Source organism: Ammodytes marinus, assembly GCF_949987685.1.
Source record: "Ammodytes marinus genome assembly, chromosome: 5".
Taxonomy (NCBI): domain Eukaryota; kingdom Metazoa; phylum Chordata; class Actinopteri; order Uranoscopiformes; family Ammodytidae; genus Ammodytes; species Ammodytes marinus.
In genome coordinates, this window is record NC_137234.1 from 11552532 (window position 1) to 11573231 (window position 20700).

At 42.4% G+C, this 20700-nt stretch overlaps 1 protein-coding gene across 1 annotated transcript; it reads left to right on the forward strand.

Annotated features, from left to right (window-relative positions):
* The first annotated feature begins 1002 nt into the window (after positions 1–1002).
* camk1db (calcium/calmodulin-dependent protein kinase 1Db) lies at positions 1003–20006 on the forward strand. Its single transcript, XM_080027081.1, has 11 exons — positions 1003–1219; positions 10347–10478; positions 11733–11807; positions 12946–13084; positions 13551–13677; positions 13919–13994; positions 15350–15462; positions 16478–16556; positions 17223–17310; positions 17430–17592; positions 18303–20006. The coding sequence occupies exons 1-11, from the start codon at positions 1125–1127 to the stop codon at positions 18452–18454; spliced, it is 1239 nt and encodes a 412-aa protein (XP_079883207.1). The 5' UTR covers positions 1003–1124; the 3' UTR covers positions 18455–20006.
* Positions 20007–20700: the final 694 nt, after the last annotated feature.

Sequence of the window (20700 nt, forward strand, 5' to 3'; positions counted from 1 at the left end):
GAATTTCTTTATGATTTTCCCAGGTGAAAATTAAACTTGATTAGCTGACTTCTGCATATTATTTTGACTGTAGGCCTATATCAAAAGTCATTGAAGACGCATATATATACGTTTATAGAGAGAAAACTGACTCTACAAAACAGTTTCACTAATTTTGCCTTTAATAAAGACTTGTAGTTAGTTTCAGGCAATACATTTTGTTAACGTCCTTTTACAGTTTGAGTTGGTCAGTCTAAATATTGTTAACTGTGTTTCTTATATTACATAGTCCATGCACAGTATATTTAATGTAACCTACATGTATTAGCCCTACTGGTTTTGAAGCAGATTAACATCTACAAACTCAAAACATGGAGAAAAGTTGGACCAGGGTAACCTGCTGTGCATGCCTCCCCCCCCCCCCCCCATACTACTCCTAGCCACGCCCCTGGCTTTAAACCATAGCTTTAAACACTTGTATTTCAAAACGAAAGCGTTGTTGTGCAGCAAGCAGAAGTGTTTTGAATAAAATGTCATTTGTGCAGAAACAGACCCTCACTCAGCCGCTGAAAGTTACCATCGGGCCGGTGATTTGGTGCAATGCGAACACTTTAAATGCTTCATTGTGTACGCTGTCAGGAGGGAGCAGCAACCTCCCACTCCTCCTATTGCTATAACAACCACAGCAGGGTTGGTTGGTCGGCGTGACTCGATTGCACAGGAGCTCGGATGCGACTATCAAAGTGTCATCCTCCTGCATGTGTAGCCTATAGCCCCACTACAGCCAGACCTGAGCCCACCGCTTGACACTGACTTGAGTCCAGCCCGTGTGTCTCCCCGTCACAGTGATCTGAACAGTAGGGAAGCTCAGACCCGGGATCCGCTACGTCAAGCAGATTAGTGAAATAACCTCTCGGGGTAGGACACAGCCTACCTCCCCCTCATTGGGCTTTCCTGGCTGCATGCATGGGGCTGAGGAAACGAGATAGTCTGCGCTCAGACGAATAGCCAGGAAGCCCTTGGCGAAATACAGAAGTGCGCTTCTTTTCTTTTCTTTTTTAGGATTTTGCTGTGAGACGTCTGTGGTGATCCTCCAGCAGCGTCTCTTCTTTTTTCCCCTCCATCCTTACACACCCCGGTGCGAAATGGCGAAAGAAAACGGAGAGTCCAGCGATGTATCTTGGAAAAAGCATGTCGATGATATCAAGAACATATTTGACTTCAAGGAAGTCCTTGGGACGTGAGTAACAAGATAAAGCAGCAGCATCACAGGCGACAAACTTGTAAACTTTATACAGTTTTTCAAATTAGCGGCAGACATCGATGATACATCATTGCGTTTTGACGGAAATGAGAAGTAGACTGACAGCTGTTGAATGAACGGAGAAATACTCGGTGACACTGATAGAGAGAGACTTGAGGGTATTTTGAACCTATAGCCCTTTTAGACAATGAGATATTATTTTAATTGTGAGTCAACTGTGATGCCCCTTTGTTGTCAGTTCATTCAGAAACTAGGCAACTGCAGCGTGTGTGTGTGTGTGTGTGTGTGTGTGTGTGTGTGTGTGTGTATGTGTGTGTGTGTTTCAAAATGTTATTCTTCCCACGGATCAGGTCAGATCAGGGTCTGAAGCATGTACATGGAACTTTTTGAAGGAGGCAGCCATGTATTGTGTACAACATGACATCTCATGGCAGAGACAGCAGGGCCAATGTGTGCCTTGCAGAAATCAGCTCCCAAATAAAGAGGGGAGGTTCCATCTGTGATGATGTGACTCTCATGTTCAGTCTCTTTTCTTTAGTCTTCAAACAGAAGAACTGTTTTCTATCTGGGAGGCATTATGTGTGGGTTTAACAGAAAGATACTACTTTTGTTTGTATGGCAAACACTCTGCGGCTCAGCTGTTTGTGTTCTTGTGCTTGCAGTTCAGGGAGCACTTTTAGTAGAAGTTTTTCACTCCTGGACCAAGGGGCAAATACATTCCAGAGGTTTATTTTGGTCCGGCGTTTAGTGCTGCTTGACTTTATGTCTTTTCTTCTTTTAAAGAGTTATGCTGTAGGAGGAGAGCATAAATGTTTCCCCTTGAAGGAAAGACCCTGAACTGCCAAAGTAAGGAGACTAGTCAAAGCTTTGGCCTTGCTCATATGGCAGCAACAAGTCTCTGCGGTCAGTACTGTGATCCATTGCGCTTGGTTCAGATTCAACGTTACTGTCATTGCACAAGTAAGGACAACGAGTACAACGAAATGCAGTTTAGCATCTAACCAGTAGTGCAATTAATAAAATGTTTTTTGTTATAGCAGCGCTATAAGAATAATAATACAACAAGACACAGATTGCAGCTGGTCAACACTGCACTTTGGTGCTATCACACATTTAATAGTGGGTTCATTCCTCATTTCCCCTAAAGACAAATCCGCCCTTTCCTTGGCTGAGATAATGATTTCAATGTGTTGATGTTTGTGTTTCGGGGAAGGGCTGTGTCGAGGAAGGAGTCTCCCTGGGGAAATATGTTTTTTTTTTGGACGCAGGAAACTGGTGTCAAGCTGAGAGAAATGGTCTCTAGTCACAGAGAGCACAGGGAACCCGGTCGTTTGTAGATGATGAAACAGACGTGTTGTGGTTTTCTGTTGTAATATTCGTAAGCTGATTTTATGCAAACTAACTCAGTGTCTCTATTCTCCATTGTCTTCTGTTTTTATTCCTGAGATGCGTCTTTTTGTCATGCGTCTTGGATGATTCATAAAGCGCACTTCAGCTGTTAAAAAGTAAGCTGTCAGACGTTCCTACCTGGAGGCAGTTCTGATATCCCCACCAAGGCTTTCATTTATGTGTCAAGAGCCAGTGAATAACACCAGTGAATCATCGTGGTTTTTACTGTCCACACACAATGGCTAGGTTGGAGGAAACGCAAACCCACTCGCCCCCACAACCCAGCAGCGCACCTCTCCGGTTGGCCAGTTTTGTCACATCTTGGTTCCCCCTTGTTAGATATTCTTCAGCACGTCCTGATTGACCTTAAGTTAAGACTTGTTTACCAGTGTGTCTTAATCAGGGAGTGCCGTGTTGGCACAGCTAGGTTCTTAACAGGCCACCTGTGGGAGATAAAAACTCAGAAGGCCTGCAGCTTTGCTTGAGGATTAAACATGGACTCGCGTGGACTGTTGGTCAGAGGAGAAAGACCTAGATTATCTTCTTCCTCTTCCTCCTTTCAACTGTAGGTTCCTGTCTGGTTTCAGCGTCCAAAAGGGATCATCTCTCTGGGGTGTCTAGTCCGTGCCAAACAGAACTGAAAAGCTGTCCTCCAAAAAACAAAGTTTACTCAAGTGCTATACTTTGTAGGTACTTTTCTTGAGTATTTCCTTTTCCCCTCCGCTACTTTATACTTCTGCTACACTACATTTAAGAAGGTACTGACTCTACCTTCGTTTTAGGATTTATTTGATATAATTTAGCCTGTGGTTGTTAATAATAGGGAATATGATGTGATGTTATAGATTTAAATAATAACTAAATCAGCAACCTAAAGTAGTTCAAACTAGCTTAACCTTCGCCAGCTATAACTTTAACATCAGCAATATTAGTCAAAAGCTTTAAAAACAGAGGGCTGTTCTGCCTGATCGTACGCTTTAAGTTAAGTTAAGTTCTTTATTGTCAATTAACACAAGCAGGTAACTCACACAAGATTATTTAAATGTGTCTTTCCACTTATCCCCTTTAATGTTCACAATCTGCATTATTCAGTTATACTGACAGTCTTATTTGAGTTTCTGAATCAATTGGTAAGTGTAAATTTAAAAAATCAAGAGAACATACTATAAAAGATCTCAACCGTCGGCACCTTTGGAGGCTGGCCTGTGCGTGTGAACGTTGACTGATCAGATAGCCTATTGATAGGCGTTTGGGAGGAGGAATCTGGCGGTGTCAGTAACACATTAGCCAAACTCTTCCCTTTGCTTTCTTTGGAGTGAGTGAGCTAATAAGATCTTGGTCACTAGCCAGTCCTCCTTCCTGCCTCACAGCCACTTGCCTTGTGGCTAATTTGAGGCCCTTAATCTGCTGAAGGGGCCTTTTGGAAGTAAACTAAGTAACCTCAACACACATGCAACTTCACAGATCCCAGAGAGGTCAGTGTTGTAAGTGTGCAGCATCAGGTGTGTTGCTGCTCCCAGTGGGGAGGTTGAGAATAGGCATGGGAAGCTATGGAAATGTCATGTTAGTTATCCCTACCAAAACTGCTATTCATGATATTATCCCGTTAATCATCTAAAACTAAATATTCTTAAAACTCTTAAAATGGCAATAAAACAAAGTTGAGTCACTCAACCTTAGATTATGTTAGGAAACACGTGTTTTATTGTGTAAAAGTAAGGAAACGGTTTTATTGTGAAAAACAGTAAAAACTGCGTTAAAAATATACTTTTATTGGTGGGGGATACAACGGTCAAGACTTCATGATGGGTTTAGGATGAATGGAGAGATGTAGCGTACCTTTATGGCAATTCAAAATAAATCCGGAAATCAATATTTAACTGTACATTAGTGAGCTGAACAGCTTTTCAAGCAATTCATTTGAAAAAGTTTAAAGTTTTGCCAATTCACAATTGTCAATCATTCCAATAATTTAAATGTTAACGCAATTTGCTTCTGAGCTACTTAAACAAGTAACATAGTGTGACGTGATGAATAAGGATGTAGAAAAAAATGTTTCTCTCCTCATTCTCTTTTTACAATACCTCAACTCTTTTGCCTGCTGTGGGTGATGCTATTACAGCCATACAAGTGAACCAAAAATGCATGAAAAAAATAATATATTAATCTCTTATCTATCATTTTATAGCTAATAACCCTGAAGCAAATCAAGGACGGCTTGGGCTCTACTTTATTCATGTGCATGAACATATTTATTTTAAATGGCATAGCTTAAAAGCAATCTGAAAATGATGCCCTCTAAGTGATTTCTCAGGTATTTCCAAAATCCCACTTTCATAGATTAAAGTGCCAAAGTTGTCCTCTGTGTGCCCCCTCTGCAGCGCCAAACACAACTCTGCTATAGCTGACTCATTCAGGTCAGTTATTGTCCCTAGCAGCCAGCCGTGTCTTTGTACTTTATTTTTTGCCAACAAAGAGGAACATTTTCCCTTTTTCTGAGTTTGATATTAATGAATAAACAGTTCTCTACAACAAATCTGAAACTGGCTGTGGCTCTGACAAAGCCCCCCGCTTGTCCACCACGATGCATTAAAGTTACTGCTGCTGCCTCCGTGTTTTGAGCATTTTCTGAAACACAGTTTGTGTAGAGAGACTAGTTGTGTCCTTGATGCAGTGAAAATGGCAGCTAGGCAACAAGGATGATGGAAGTCTTCAGTAGCTGCCTCTGAAGAAGACACTACCTTCTTCACACCACCCCCACCTCCACCACTGTCCTCCAGCTACCGTTACTGTGGGAGGAGGTAATTTGTCATCGGCCATATAATGATACATTGTCACATAATTCACCATGCTAATGCGTAGTATGTTTTTATACAGAGTGATTTTCAGAGCTTCCATTTGTGTTCCCTTCCCCCTTTCACCACAGGGAAATGCCTACAGAGCCATAGAGTACCATCCACTGCACTCAAGGTGCTGAAGTGTGCCAGACTACCTTGTATACTGTATCTGAGCACAGGAGGCAGTAATCACCATTATTAAAGCGGACCTATGATACTTTTTGACTTTTATGACCTATAAACGTTGTTATGATGATTTATAGTCATGTTTAACCATACTAGATTATCAAATAATGACGTACATGCATTTCGACGTATTCCCTGCTTACCGTCTGGGGTGTCTGTGCAGAGCACTAGACACTATTCTAGCCAGTCGAGAAGTCACGTGTTCAAAGCGGCTTGACGCTTTGTAACATCGTGACGTCGCATGTAACTTGGTTTCGTCACCACGCGGATGTTTCCATGTATGGTAATGCTGCCACTTTCCTACTCGCGTCTGCCTCGCGCCCTTATAGGTCCATGCTCGCACCTCCCGCCACTGAAAGTGTTCTGGAAGGAAGGTAACCAATCACAACGAAGTTGGGTTTTCAGGAAGGGAGGGGAGGGGGCGGAAATGTCAAAAGCAAAGTGTTTACAGGGCATGCTGGATCGCCAAAATAAGAGAAAGAGCTTCCCGAAAATCTACATAGTTTTTTGTGATGTGATTCGTGTCAGGTTGCTCTATAGCAGTGTAAAACAAGAAATTAAGCAGAAAAGTAGTATAATAGGTCCTCTTTAAGATCATTCACAACCCTCTGACGGGCTGTTCTGTGGCTTCGGTCAAACATTTCCCTCAAAGGATGGATAGATGTTTGTAATGTTTTAAGTTGTTCACAACACTCTGAACGGACCATCTTTAGTGGTGAACACAAAGTGCACGTTTTTTTAGCCTCAGGTCCATTGTACTGTTGAGACATAGTTTCCAGCTTCTCTCATTGGATTTTATTCTCACCATTGGAAGGGTTTTACCTGCATCGATAGATCAATGCTGTATCTTACCCGAAAGGACAGAAAACCTGACCTCAGAGCAACACAAGTACTGCTCTGAGGTATTTGTACGTTGCTATAGTAATAGCAACACCTTTTAAAATGCTGCTTCTCTAATTTTGAATCGGTAACTAAATGTATTACACTCTGACAGGGGCCATTTTGCCCGCAACATGATTAATTTTCCCATCGATGCTTTTTCCTTGTGACATTTTGAATGCAGGACAATTATTTGTAATGGAGTAGGCCTAGGCCATGGATCTAGAAATGCTTTTCAACATATCATTCTGCCATTATTAATTGACCTGACATCAACTTTACATATCAACTCTAAAAGGACAAACGTAACACAACAATGTTTAATAACCAAAGTTAAGGCTTACTTGACAAACTATTTTTCTGTTTATGTGCCTCAGAAATCCAGTATCCGCCAAGCTATATTGGACCATTTTTAAATTGTTGTACGTTGTAGTTTGTCCACTTGACGCTGCAAAACTCTGAACTGAGCAGATGTTGGTAGTAAATGTTAGTAAATAAAGAGTTACTCCGTCATCAGAATAATTGAACACGTGATAAGGACAATTGCTGATAGTCCAATATATCCAGCATGTCTCTGTCACTAGTTTGTAAGTGTAAAGAAGGGAGTCTGCTTGCCCCCTCCTTCCTATACTCTGATGAAAATGTTGATCATTTATCACCTCATCGGTCATATTTCTGCTTTAAGCTGTTGAAAGGTGACTTTGAGCTCAGCAGGTTACACTGACGGGAGCTCAACCTGGATTATTAAGTCTGGACTTTTCTATCCCATATGTTGCGTAACAGGCTGCAGTAATGCATCTTAGACAAGATGATTCAACGTGATTACTCAACAATACCTCAACACTGCAAGTGCCCCCCCACCCCCCCATTGAAAAATTACTTTGACCATCAGCTTCCATCCATGGGTTTTTATAATAGTCTACCATAAGGACTCCCAGCTGGGGCCACTGCCTGGAGAAAAAGTTTCCTGGATGATTGTTTGATACACAGCTTGGTTTTGCATCTGCAGCATCAGCCGCAGGTTTATAGACAGAGAGCAGCCAACATACACATTTCAAATTAGTCAGCCGGTTTGGCTTGGCTGTCCTAATGTGGTGGTGGTGTTGTGCGACTGCAGTCTGTGACACACACACACACGCACACACACAAACACACACGTGCGCGCACACACACACACAGTGATCCAAGAGCTGTGAAGACGGAGCCCTCTGTTTCTGGGAAGAACTTAAAATTCAGCTATTATTATTCAACCGAATGAGTCAGTGTGCTGACTTGATTGTGACGGGTCAGAAACATTCTGCAGGCATGCAATCATATTGTTCTTGCATAATATAATAGATTGAGAGGAGCTTCAATAAAGGGTTCAATTTAGATGGAGCTTTCTCTCATCACTTAACGCCACTCCAGGTCACAGCTAGGATTATTCCAAGGTGAATTTGGTGTGCTCGTAGGTTGTTGAGATAAGCAGCGCTGCCACTAACCACTATCGTATTGCTGTTTATTGAATCGATTCTTGCTAGTGAAAATGCAATAACTAATTATTACCTTCTATTGTACAGTGGGTTTGTTGTGGATGTGTCACTGTGTATGTACGTATGTGTGCAGATACAGCACATTGGCAGTAGCACCACCACCATATGCATGTCTTTAACAGACATCGCACCGCTTCTGTCCTGTGAATTAATAATTGGAAGATTGAAGGCTCTTAGGGCTAGCAGCTCGACGTGTCACGCTTCGTACACCGACAGAGCGAGGAAGTCACAGGCTTGGAACCTGTCATGTTGTCATTCACAGGAAGTGATGCTGCTGCTTGTCAGTGTGTGTGGTGAGCAGGGGGACAAAGATGGTGCTTCACACTGCCACCCTCTCTCACTGAGATCATCACAGGCTTCCTGTGGTTTTCATCGTTGTGTGTCTCCTGCTGCAGAAAGCGGAGGAGCGTGCACTGAAAAAAAAACCCATGCAAGAAAGTTTCTTGACAGGCTCAGCGTGCTGGCGGTGGAAAAGTTTGTGCTTCTCCTCATCTCAACACAGCTGTGGGAATCGGTGGCGCGTGCTGAATAGAAATGATGTTGTCCTCCTGGCAACAGCTGTGGTGGGAAGATAGTGCTGTAACAGGCCATTAAGTATAGAGATCCAACTCCCTTTACTAATGCAAGCCTTTGAATTTGCATATTGTCCCACACCGTGAGTCAGAATGAGGTGAAAGTCAAGGGGTTGTACATGCTCCGAGCCCCATAGTTTCTGTTTCAGTTTTGCAGTGAGTGTGTTTCACCTCATCACACCTGGGGCCGGTGCTTTGTGGCCGTGCAGGTAATGTGTTTGTGCACGGTCTGTGTTCATGTGTCGTGGCTCACACTGACCCTCCCCCCCAGAACTCGCCGTGTGACGGTTGAGCGAGGGATTAGCGTGGATTTGATGGCCTCACTGGGACTTAGTGCAGCAAACAGCGCTGAGTTTAGAGCCTGTTGGGAGGAACTGATTCACATTGAGTAGATAATGGACCTTTTGATGCCGGCCGTCTTGCTTTTTGTAAGCCCGTTGATCACTGTAGGTGTTTTTCACTGCCTCACTTTTTTTCTAAACTTTCGTACAAACTGACCAGGATCCAACACTTTTTTCAGTTCACTAAAAACCTAAAGGCGGGAAAACAAATGCAGAAGGCACATGGTAAAAAACGGAAAGCCTATTTGCCTATTTCCTATTTGCTGGGCTAGTCCTTAATTTTTCTTTCATATTGACAACAGATTACTAAAAAAGAAAATCTGGGTTAGAAGATGATAGTTCTTTAGTACTATACGGTATACCTATGAAAAATCGTTGAGACGGTTTTAGCACAAGATAAATATCTTGTTTAAATATACTTTTGGCATCACACAGAAATGGTCTTGGTGTCCTCTTGACTGCGATGTGAACAATAAAGTGTGAAAAATGTAATGTGCCCATAATATGTAACCTTTGACTCACTGTATGTCATTGAAAGTCCCTACTGCTGTACAAGTAGTATTGCCCATGTCAGACCCACTCCTTCTGCTTGAAAATATCGGGTACGGCAGCAACACAGAAAAACACAGAAAACCTGTCCTTTGGCCTCAGTTTGAATGTTTTATCTATTATGTTATGACAAACAAAGACTCATTAAAGACACAACTTCATCAGTGGATCAATGATCATTTAAGCCTTTTATTATAAGATGTTTTGGTCCAGTGAACATGACCCAGAGACATTCAAATCAGCGATCCCTTTCTTTTTGTTTTTAAAATCTTTACATCAAGCCCTGCTGAGGGTGCATGGAAGGGGAAAGTGTGCCTGTGAAGGTGTTTAATGAAAACAAGAAGGTTGGGGGAGTGGGCAATCATGCTGCCTGCTCAGCCACATTTATTAAGGTGGGCTGAATGTGGTATCATAGCAACAGATGCGAAATGCTCGAGCAAATATTCCCCTACGTTTTTTTTCTTTTAAGGCTTTCTCATGTATGGAGAGACAGATGGCTGAGGAAGACACACTATCTCACCTCATACTAAATGGATGTTTTTTTTCTGTAGAGGTTTTAAAAGTGTTTGCTATGCTTTTGGCTGCACTGCACACGAGCACCAAGCATACGCCAACACAGAAGGCTGTCAGCCCTAGTGGGAGACTTTGCCAGTTCTCAGTAAATATCCACATTATGCTGTTTGTGTACTCTGGCCTGTCTGCCTGCCTCTGAGTGGCCTCCATCTAGTCACAGGCGATACTCTCTGTGTCAATATTGCCTGAGTGCATATAGGACTGACATGTTTCTCTCTCTCTCTCTCTCACTCTCTTTCTTGCAGCGGTGCGTTTTCCGAGGTGGTGATGGCTCGGGAGAAGACCACGAGTAAGATGGTCGCGATCAAGTGCATCCCGAAAAAAGCTCTGAAGGGGAAGGAGACGAGCATCGAGAACGAAATCGCTGTGCTTAGGAAGTAGGTACCGCTTGAGTGAGCCGCGGGGGAGTTTGCAGAAGAAGAACAGCATTTAAGAGAGGGTCACCACCTCTCGGTGTCCTCAGGGGAAGCGCGAGTGTGTATGTGTGTGTGTCTCTTACACTTGAGTAATGTCTCAGAGTCTGGATGCCCATGCCACTCAGTTTATTTAACAGCCATTGTCAGGCTTAAGTGACTCCCATGTCGAATCCCATCCCATCCACCATATTGGGTCTTTGCTGTGTGCAAACACACACACTCACCAACATACACATTGGTGTGATAGGATTGCACTGACACCAGGTGACACTCCATCCTCCTCCTCCAGGGCCTGATGGGTAATTCCCCAGAGAGGCTCCGTTATCAGTCACTCTTGAAGTGAGCATGCCAGCTGTTGGGTGTTGTTGCCTGGTTACAGTTGCTATAAATTTGGCTTCCTCCTTTTCTCTCTCTCTCTCTCTCTCTCTGTCTCTCTCTCTGTCTCACAGTGTCATCACTCTCATCCCGTTCCCCCCCCCCCCCAGTCATACATGGCTGTGTGTGTGTTTTTCTTTCTAACACAAACCTTATTTTCATTCTGGACTTAAAAACTAAGTTGTGAAGGTTGTTTGGCCCTTTGAGAATCTCTCTGCCTCCGCCTCCGCCTCCTCCTCTTCCACCCCCACCTTTTTCCCTTTCAACCACCTGCCCTTGTGAGCACGCTCTGTCATCTGCATATCTCCTTGCAGAGGCTTTTTTTCCCTCTCTCTCTTTTATACTGAAACCTTGTTGGTCGTTTGCGTGGACACAGACTCCCAGCAGCATCTATATTATTTTCTTTGGGTGCTATAACGGGGTTATACCACTTCATGACTCATCGATTAGCATTCTCTAAGAATCCCCTCGGCACTGGTTCTTCATCACACACAATAGGTTTACTCTAACCCCCCTTGCAGGTTCAGTTCTGACCAGCCTGAACACAACACAAGTGCACACACACACACACACACACACACACACACACACACACACACACACACACACACACACACACACACACACACACACACACACACACACACACACACACACACACACACACACACACACACACACACACACACACACACACACACACACACACACACACACACACACACACACACACACACACACACACACACAAAGAAGAAACAGAAGAAAAGGATTATTGCACCTCATTAGCATGAACAGAGGCTGACACAGAAGTGAGTTTTCTGTTCTCTTTTTCTCCAGGATAAAACATGAGAATATCGTGGCTCTGGACGACATATACGAGAGCTCCAACCACCTCTACCTCATAATGCAGCTGTAAGTGCCATCAACCCGCCACATTGTTTGTTTAGGTCAGTTCTTTGTCCTCCACTTGGCCGGTCGTTTATGATAACGACGTGCCGTGTTTTCTGCTTGAATAAGTATCTGTGAAGTCCTTGAGGCTTTTTTGTCCTCAGATGAATGTCTGAGTAAAGAAAGTGGGGCTTTAAAGATGAATGAAATATGCAAATGAAATATGCTTATCTCAGGGTTATCTGTCTGTGAACCATAAAGTGACCCACAGGGGGCAAGGGGGGTCATCCCTATGTTCCCACAGCCCGTTGGTCCCACAGCCCTTTGGTTCCACGGCCCTATGTTCCTGAAATTGGCTATTAGGTTCAGGCATCACAGCTGGGTGGTTAGGGTGGGGTCATCCCTATGTTCCCCGGGTCCTATGTTCCCCGTTTCTCCCAAAAAGGGTCCTATGTTCCCCGGTCGCAATACATACTGGCAATTCCTTAACGGGTCCTAATAATATATATAAAAAGGGTTTATTTTTCCAACATAGAGTAGATCGTCAGAAAGGGAATAACTATAGTTTCCAAATGTTTTAAAAGCGTCAGCTATAGTTTGTGTTGAGTCTGTTGACGCTATCAGAGTTGTTAATGTCATGTTTTTTTTAAGGCTATAGTTTCTTGTCGTTTCTGTTCATATGTGAGGTATAGATGTCATCCTTATTTCAGGGACCTTTCTCACCACATCATTTTACATATTTTTATGACTAATGCACCAGCAATTTTGGCAGCAATTATCTGCCCTCAGTGTGGCTCTGCAAAGTGCGTTAATGTTGCCTTGAAGTCTCACTTATATACAGTATGGTGAGTGCCTTTTGTCATTGAAAATAGTCACATGCCACAACTTATTGAGTCACTTTTTGTGTCTTGCCTTTTTTGTTATTTAAAGTAATTGAGAAAAATGCATCCAGTTGCCCTGAAGGTCAAAACACTATGACATTTCAGAACACACAACACATTTTTAGTTAGTAGATAGGAACATGGGGAAAGAGAGATGGAGGGTAATACATGTGACGAAGGTCGCTGCCTGGAATAGAACCAATGATGTCGCGATCATGCAGCATGCAGCATGCGCAGTAACCACAAATGTATTTTCTGAAACATTTTCTGTGTGCTGACAGAGTGTCTGGGGGTGAGCTGTTTGACCGCATTGTGGAGAAAGGCTTCTACACAGAGATGGACGCCAGCCGTCTCATTCGACAGGTTTTGGATGCTGTCAACTATCTGCACGCTATGGGCATCGTGCACAGAGACCTCAAGGTGAAACAGTGTTTAAATTTTCATACTCTTAACATAGTACCTCACAAAAATATCAACCGCATTTATTTGTTGAACTTTGCCACTCTTCAGTCTTACTCAAAAGGGGGGAAATCCCAGCTATTTAAGTTGTGGGTGATGTGACTAGAGCGCTTGGTGACTTTAAATGTCAGGTATTTTTGTTCTCAGTATAACTAATAATCTTAACCCCCCTTACACACACACACACACACACACACACACACACACACACACACACACACACACACACACACACACACACACACACACACACACACACACACACACACACACACACACACACACACACACACACACACACACACACACACACACACACACACACACACACACACACACACACACACACACACACACACACACACACACACACACACTCAACCCATGAATTTGTCTTTTTTTTGTCTGACGGTGAGATTATTTCCAGCCCGAGAACCTGCTGTACTTCAGTCCCCGCGATGAATCAAAGATCATGATCAGCGACTTTGGCTTGTCAAAGATGGAGGGAACAGGTGACGTGATGGCCACCGCCTGTGGGACTCCCGGATACGTGGGTGAGGAGGCCGTCTGACCTCTTTCCAGCTTTGATGGAAACTTATCTCTAAGATCATTAGATGCACTGATTTGCGAAACATGATCTAATCTAATCTTCCAGTAGCCGCAGGATAACCCCAGTTATCTGCCACTGGAAAACCACCAAACATTCACACACTCATTTAGCCTTTGTGTCATGGTTTGCATTGTTTCGCAAGAAGAATATTAGATCTTTTATGACCAATAATTTCATTATTTCAGCTCCTGAGGTTTTGGCTCAGAAGCCATACAGTAAAGCTGTGGACTGCTGGTCTATCGGGGTCATCGCTTATATTCTGTAAGTGCTCGCTTTGAAGTATAATATTGTCATCAACTGGAGCTTAATTTGTGTGTCTCTTTGTTTGACTTACATGTTCATTTATGAGCTTTTTTTTTAAACAGGAAGCCCTAAATCAGATCAGAAACAACAGGAATCCCTCATTGAGATTGAAAAACCTTTTAATCAAGAGTACCCTGACCAACATCATAAAACAGATTATTAATAACAAAGATAACAAGAAAATTAAATAGGCTGCAGCTCTGTGAGGCACAGCAATACTTTATATCCTGAGGTTAGCATGCTTACATACTCACAGTGCCAATGCTAATAGGTTTACCATGTTCACCATCTAACGTAATTTCCCAACCAAATCCATATTACGTCCTGATTGTAAGCAGGGAAAACATTTTGAAGTCTATAAGGAAGTTTAAGTTTGCAGTGATGCCTCAATGTGACAGGTTCAATTGACAATGGTGAATATGTCTGACATTTTGTTATATTAACTGCTAAATCAGTATATTATGATCATAATTATGTACTATTTATTGTATAGAATATTTTTTAGTATACAATTATTTCAATGTTTCATGGTAACATTTGATAATTAGTTCTGATTGTTGTTTTATAATAATCTTTATTAAGGACTCAGATGGTCCACTCACATCCAACATACACACACACATAGAACACATTAAAATACATTACTCAATAAAATACTGTACTACTGTTTTGATGCTAAATGTATCGAAATCATAGTATGAAATAGAGTGGCCAAAAAAAACTAATATGGTTTCATCATAAACCTGGAATAAACCACACATTGTAATAAACACCATTAGATGCAGAGGCAATGTTGGAAGGTCAAAGATTTTGGTCTGAAGGATGTCTTCAGCTACTATTCCTGTTGTAAAGACTCTACAAAGCTCTCAATGGAGAGCTGCCAAACTAATTAACGGTATCGCTTGTTAGCGAAGACAAAATCCCTAGTGTCGTCATCCATTGGTTAGGTGGGATGAATTTAAAGGTAATTAGGTGGAAAAGTTTCTGATGCCATCACAAATGAGGCTTCTGCCTGGTGCTGGTTATGATTTTTTTTTTCCTAATCAACAACTTGAATATACAACATGAATTTATGTTCGTGTACATTATTTTTTCCATATCATAAGAAAATAAATAGTTTTTGATCCATTTACTCTCTATAATCCCTCTGAACCGTCTCCTGTCGCATGCTATATAAAAATCAAACTGCCAGTGAAATGAGATTAGGCCAGAGTTAATCCCTTTTAGATTTGGGTTAAAGTTTCTAACATCAGATGGATGACGGCACTAGCACGGAGCGATTGTTGTGTAATCATCTATCTTCATCTCCTCAGGCTTTGCGGTTACCCTCCTTTCTACGACGAGAACGATTCAAAGCTCTTTGAGCAGATTCTCAAGGCCGACTATGAGTTTGACGCGCCGTACTGGGACGACATATCAGACTCTGGTGAGCTATGACCAATGTGTGCACAGTGTGCTTTTTGATAATAAGTGAATGACTCATTTACAGATCCCAATATTTTTTTCAATCAACAAGATACATCAAACCTCAATTCATACTGTGCTTAACAGGTAATTGTCCATAACTCACTGACCATTTGGCCAATCATCATACCATCATACTCCACTCAGTATAACATGTGTGGTAGCACATCTCCCAAAGCATTAGGAGGCCAACCCAAAGGGGACACCACAAATGTCAAAACCATTTATCTCAAAAACACAAAGTTTGAAAAGCCATGCCCCTCGCTGCACAAGGCCAATGAGCTTGAAACTTAACACACAAGTTCAGCTCAATGTGCTCTATAAAAATGACTCTTGGACCAAAAAGGTTCGCCAGGATTGATTTTATCTAATTCAGGTCATGTTACATCTATGTTTTGGATTTTCAACCAATAATCACCAAATTTGGTATACAGCCTTTAGGGGACTCACATACGCATGTCTATCAAAGCTGAGCAAGATCGCTCAACAAAGAAAATGGCCACAAGGTCTTCGCAATGCAAGACTTAGCTCCTAATTTGCCACAACTGTTTGACCAACGACCCTAATTTCACAGAATGTGGTCAGCACTTGTTGTCGTCAGCACTTGTCAATAGTTTCATCAAAGCATTATGAGCTCAACCAATAGGGGGTGCAGAAAATGCCAGGCTAGCGGTTAGCGAGAGACAGGAGTCTCCGTGGGAATTTTCTAGTTTGTTTTACGCCTCCTATTAATCTCTAATTAGCTTTCGACAACCACTTTAATATTTCGTAGTTCCTCTTTAAAAACTCAAATAATGTATTAAGTATGTCATTGGTTCTACAGTATTAACATAGTTCAGATATCTAGATTTTCTTTGGAAATTCTTCATGAAATGGCAGGACCCGTAAAATAAAACATCACTGAATGTCATTCAGTGAGTATCGAACATGTTCTCTGCTGGAAGTGTTCTTGAACTTTTTTCTAATTCCTTCCACAGCCAAAGACTTCATCAAAAACCTGATGGAGAAGGACCCAGAGAAGAGATACACATGTGATCAGGCTCTTGAGCACCCTTGGTGAGAAACTAAACACTGCCACACTGCGCCACCAACCAGACAATCACAGACAACCACACATCTTAAACAGCAGTATGACGCAGATTGCCAGGCTTACACATTTGTCATGGAGAGCATGTCCTCCCACTGTCATCTGTCGCCATGGCTGCGAGCCGTGAACCCACCTCTGCTCTAAACCACCAGGCCCTTTTAGATAGAAATCTGCTGAATAAATGGCTGCCAATTAGTGGCTGGCGTCCTGAAGGATCCTTGAAGAATGTGGAAGCTCTAATGAACAATTAGGATGTCTTCCCAGGGCTGAGCCCCGGCTAATGAGAGTGAGATGGCGTGGGCTGCTGTCTCCGACTGAGGTGGCCAATATGAATAGTTCTGTTTGACAGAAATGGATCACATGGGTCCTGGGCAGGTGGTCCTTTTGATACAAATATGTGGCTTGTGACAGCAGTGGAAGGTATCATAATGGAAAGAAATGGCTTTCATTTAAAAGGCCTCATACAGAGATATTATGAGGAATGTGGCAGAATGCGGGAGAGTGTGTGAGGGTTATGCTGTGTGTGTGTGTGTGTGTGTGTGTGTGTGTGTGTGTGTGTGTGTGTGTGTGTGTGTGTGTGTGTGTCTGTGAATGGTTATTTACATGATCTAAAAGCACTTGACTTTAATTTTCAGGATTGCTGGAGACACTGCTCTCTGCAAGAACATACACGAGTCAGTCAGTCGACAGATGCGGAAAAACTTTGCCAAAAGCAAATGGAGGGTGAGAACACAAGACATATGTTTATTAAATATTACTGCACACACGCACGCACACACACACTGGTGTCAAGGGATCTGTCTTTGGTGTTACATGTGTCTGTTTACACCCTCTCTTCACAGCAAGCCTTTAATGCGACGGCTGTGATCCGCCACATGAGGCGCCTGCAGCTCGGCACCAGCTTTGGCAGCAACATTCACACCACCAACTCGGTGTCCGACCCCCAGAGTCGAGCTCCAGCCAAGAGCCAGTCTGTGGACAGCGCCCCGCTCTCCTTACAGGACTGTGAGTGACTCGTCATGCTATTTTCCATTTAAACAGATCAAACTTGAGTTTGAAACAAGCCATGTGGTCACAACATTTTACTGGTGCCATTTAGTTTAACATAAGATCTGTTACAGGCAGGACCACATCTCTAATTGATGTTTGTTTAAGTATAAGTAATCCACAAACAAAGAAAAGCCAAAGATTTGCTGGTTCCAACTTGTTTTCACATGTGATTATATTGAGCTTCTCTTTTGTTTTGTATCATTTGAAGAAAATAACTGGGTTTTTTCTGGTTGAGACGTCACCTTGGGATCTGGGAAAGTGTTTAATTAAATAATAGGCTGCACATTTTATGGACTGAAGCAGCCAAGCATAAAACTAATGAAACGATTAATCAAAGTAATGAAAATGATAAAACATCGTTAGATTCGACAAAGTAATCTGAACTCTTACTATGTTTTTCCTGAGTCTTCAACCACATTATGGTTTTTCATCAGCAGATAGTTTGCTCAGTTGTCATGGAAATGACTGGGTTTATGTCGGACTGTCGGTTTCAGAAAGTTAAATAAATGGGTCAGACACAGACCTCGAACTTGGGCTTTTCATGGGATTTGTTGACAATAATTAAAAAATTGAAAACTTCCAGACGTGTCCTTTTTAACTTGTAATTCTCTTGCTTGTCAAATAAAATTCCAACTTGCTGAACATTTTTTTTTTCTCCATCACAGGTCCTCCAATGGATCCTTTGCCCTCTGCTACTAAAGTGTACAATCAGGACTCTCACGCCACCTCTCCAGCACGAGAGGAACCCTCTGTGGTGGCCGAGCCGCCGCGGCCTCGTCCCTCCACCGTTACCGTCATCCACACGGGGACCAAATGACGCCAGGTCCCGCGGGAGGTGAGCTGGGAGACCACAGAGCTTTGAACCGGGATTGAAATAAACCATCCCGGGGCCTCGTGATTCGACGTCTTTCGCCCAGTTTGCCCGTACCGCAAACCTCCCAATCTGTTTCTGGGAGGAATTATAGGAGCGGTTTTGCTCAGCTCCATTTACCATGGCCCAGCACGGCCATATACCTTCCCCTACCCCACAACCCATCTCGCTGCTTCCCCGTCCCACTGTCATGCCGAACTGGAAGTGCAGAGGGGAAGGTGCTCACCAGAGGTTTATAATGTGGAAGAAGCCATGTTCAGCCTGGATGTTGGTTGTCTGGCAGATAAACAAGCGGCTGGTGTCTGGGAAGTGCCACACTAACTCTTTATTGAAGCTGCTATGTTGGGATTGATGCTCCGCTGTATGCCTTGTGTAAATATCCTGCCCCTGGAACTGTTGAGTGGAGTCATGTTATGCAAGTGAAATACTGTATACAGTAAGCTTCAAGCTGTGGTGAATAATTGTGACATCATCTGCACTCTGAACCCTATCGTCGTCTTGACAGCTCTTGTTAATCTCGCTGTGGTATTTGCTACAATGGTTACAGGGTCATCACTCCAGACAGTGGTGTGTGTGTGTGTGTGTGTGTGTGTGTGTGTGTGATCTCTTTGCTTTAAATGCGGACAGGAAATATGAGCTTCAATTGCGGCTGTGGTCGCTGAGAGGGCCGGTGCATTGCACTAGTGTATTGGATTATTTATTTTCCTACAATATATTAAGACTTTTGTAAGGATACCACTTGCATAAATGTGTAAATGTGTTATTAGGAGAGAAAAAAAGCTATTGAATTGAATGCTAAAGATACAGTATCTAATAGTTGTTACTTGTTGCTCTTTTATTTGATTGATTCATTTTGACTTGACTGTGAAGTCCTTGTTGACCACAGGAGGGCAACCATGTGTTGTTGCGTTGTGACCAGTTCTCAGGGATGTGCTCTGACGTGAAGCTAACCAAAACCTCCTTTTCCAGAGTGATCAGACGCTGCTGCTGAGGATGATGGTGAAAATGGTTGAAAAAGAAGAAAAGAAAAAAAAACTCCAAATGCTGCATATGTGCCATTGGGAGAGTCTGGCATGATGTTTTCCTTCTTTAAACCCAGCTTTATTGACGGTATAAGTGTAATGTTACTTGTACTGAATGGATTGTTTTCCCCCTTTGCTGAGAAGCCTCGTCAAATCAGTAGTGTACAGTTCCGTGGTGGTAAAAAAAAAAAACGTGGTCTGCCTCTGCTCATGAGGTGGCTGGTCTGAAAACAGCTCACTCACTCTGTGTTTAATCACTGTGCTTTCATACCAGCCTGTTGAATTTAGCAGAAAGGCTCTTTCTCCTCGTCTCTCCCATTTTCTCTCTAGACATTTTCACACAGAGGAGAGACGGTTCTGTCTTTTGTGTTTTCTCTGTGGTACCTCTGTTTGATTTGAAATATCTTGACATGAATGGGAGGAGGAAGACTCCAGCAGAACATTTCCCGATACCGGGGGCTTTTGCCATCTTCAATTATCTTCAAATGTTGTGGTGACTATTGACTTTGAGCGTCTTAATTCCTGTAAATACAAATCTCAACAACACACTTGGTTTGGGTCTTGAGTTTTTATTCTTGTCATCCCTTCATTTTTTTCCTCCCCACAAAAGACATCAACAGAGAGCAAAATATGAAGCAGTGAAAGCCTGTCGGTATGCATTCGTTATATATTGTTGCAGAATTGTGCTTTTGGAGTTGTAGAGATGAATGTGTTAAAAAAGAAGGCTTGTTTGCACGTGCTCTGCTTCTTTGACAGAAAGTAAATATCAAGTTAGTGAGTTAGTTTGTGCTAGTTTACAGTAATAAATGTTTTCTAAATACAGATTTTTTTTCTTAAAGAACTACTATGCACAAAGATTGAATTAAGGTCATCACAAGTGAGTAAATACATAGTTAATATAGGATATTTGAGTAGATACAGTAAATAACATATTTTACAAAAGGTTATCAGTTCGATACTGGCTTAAACAATTTTGAACTGGCGATGTGTTTCAGAAAACAATAAATTGCTTCAGTTTTGGGGTTTCATACTCCAGCTTTTAAATTCAATAGATTTTTTAAATCTGCTTGTTAGTGTGTTGACAGCATTACCTCTCAATCATCTCTAAATAGTCTATTTTCAGTTCTGTTATAGGAGTTTTAATTCACAAGAAGTCTAACAGGAAAATTA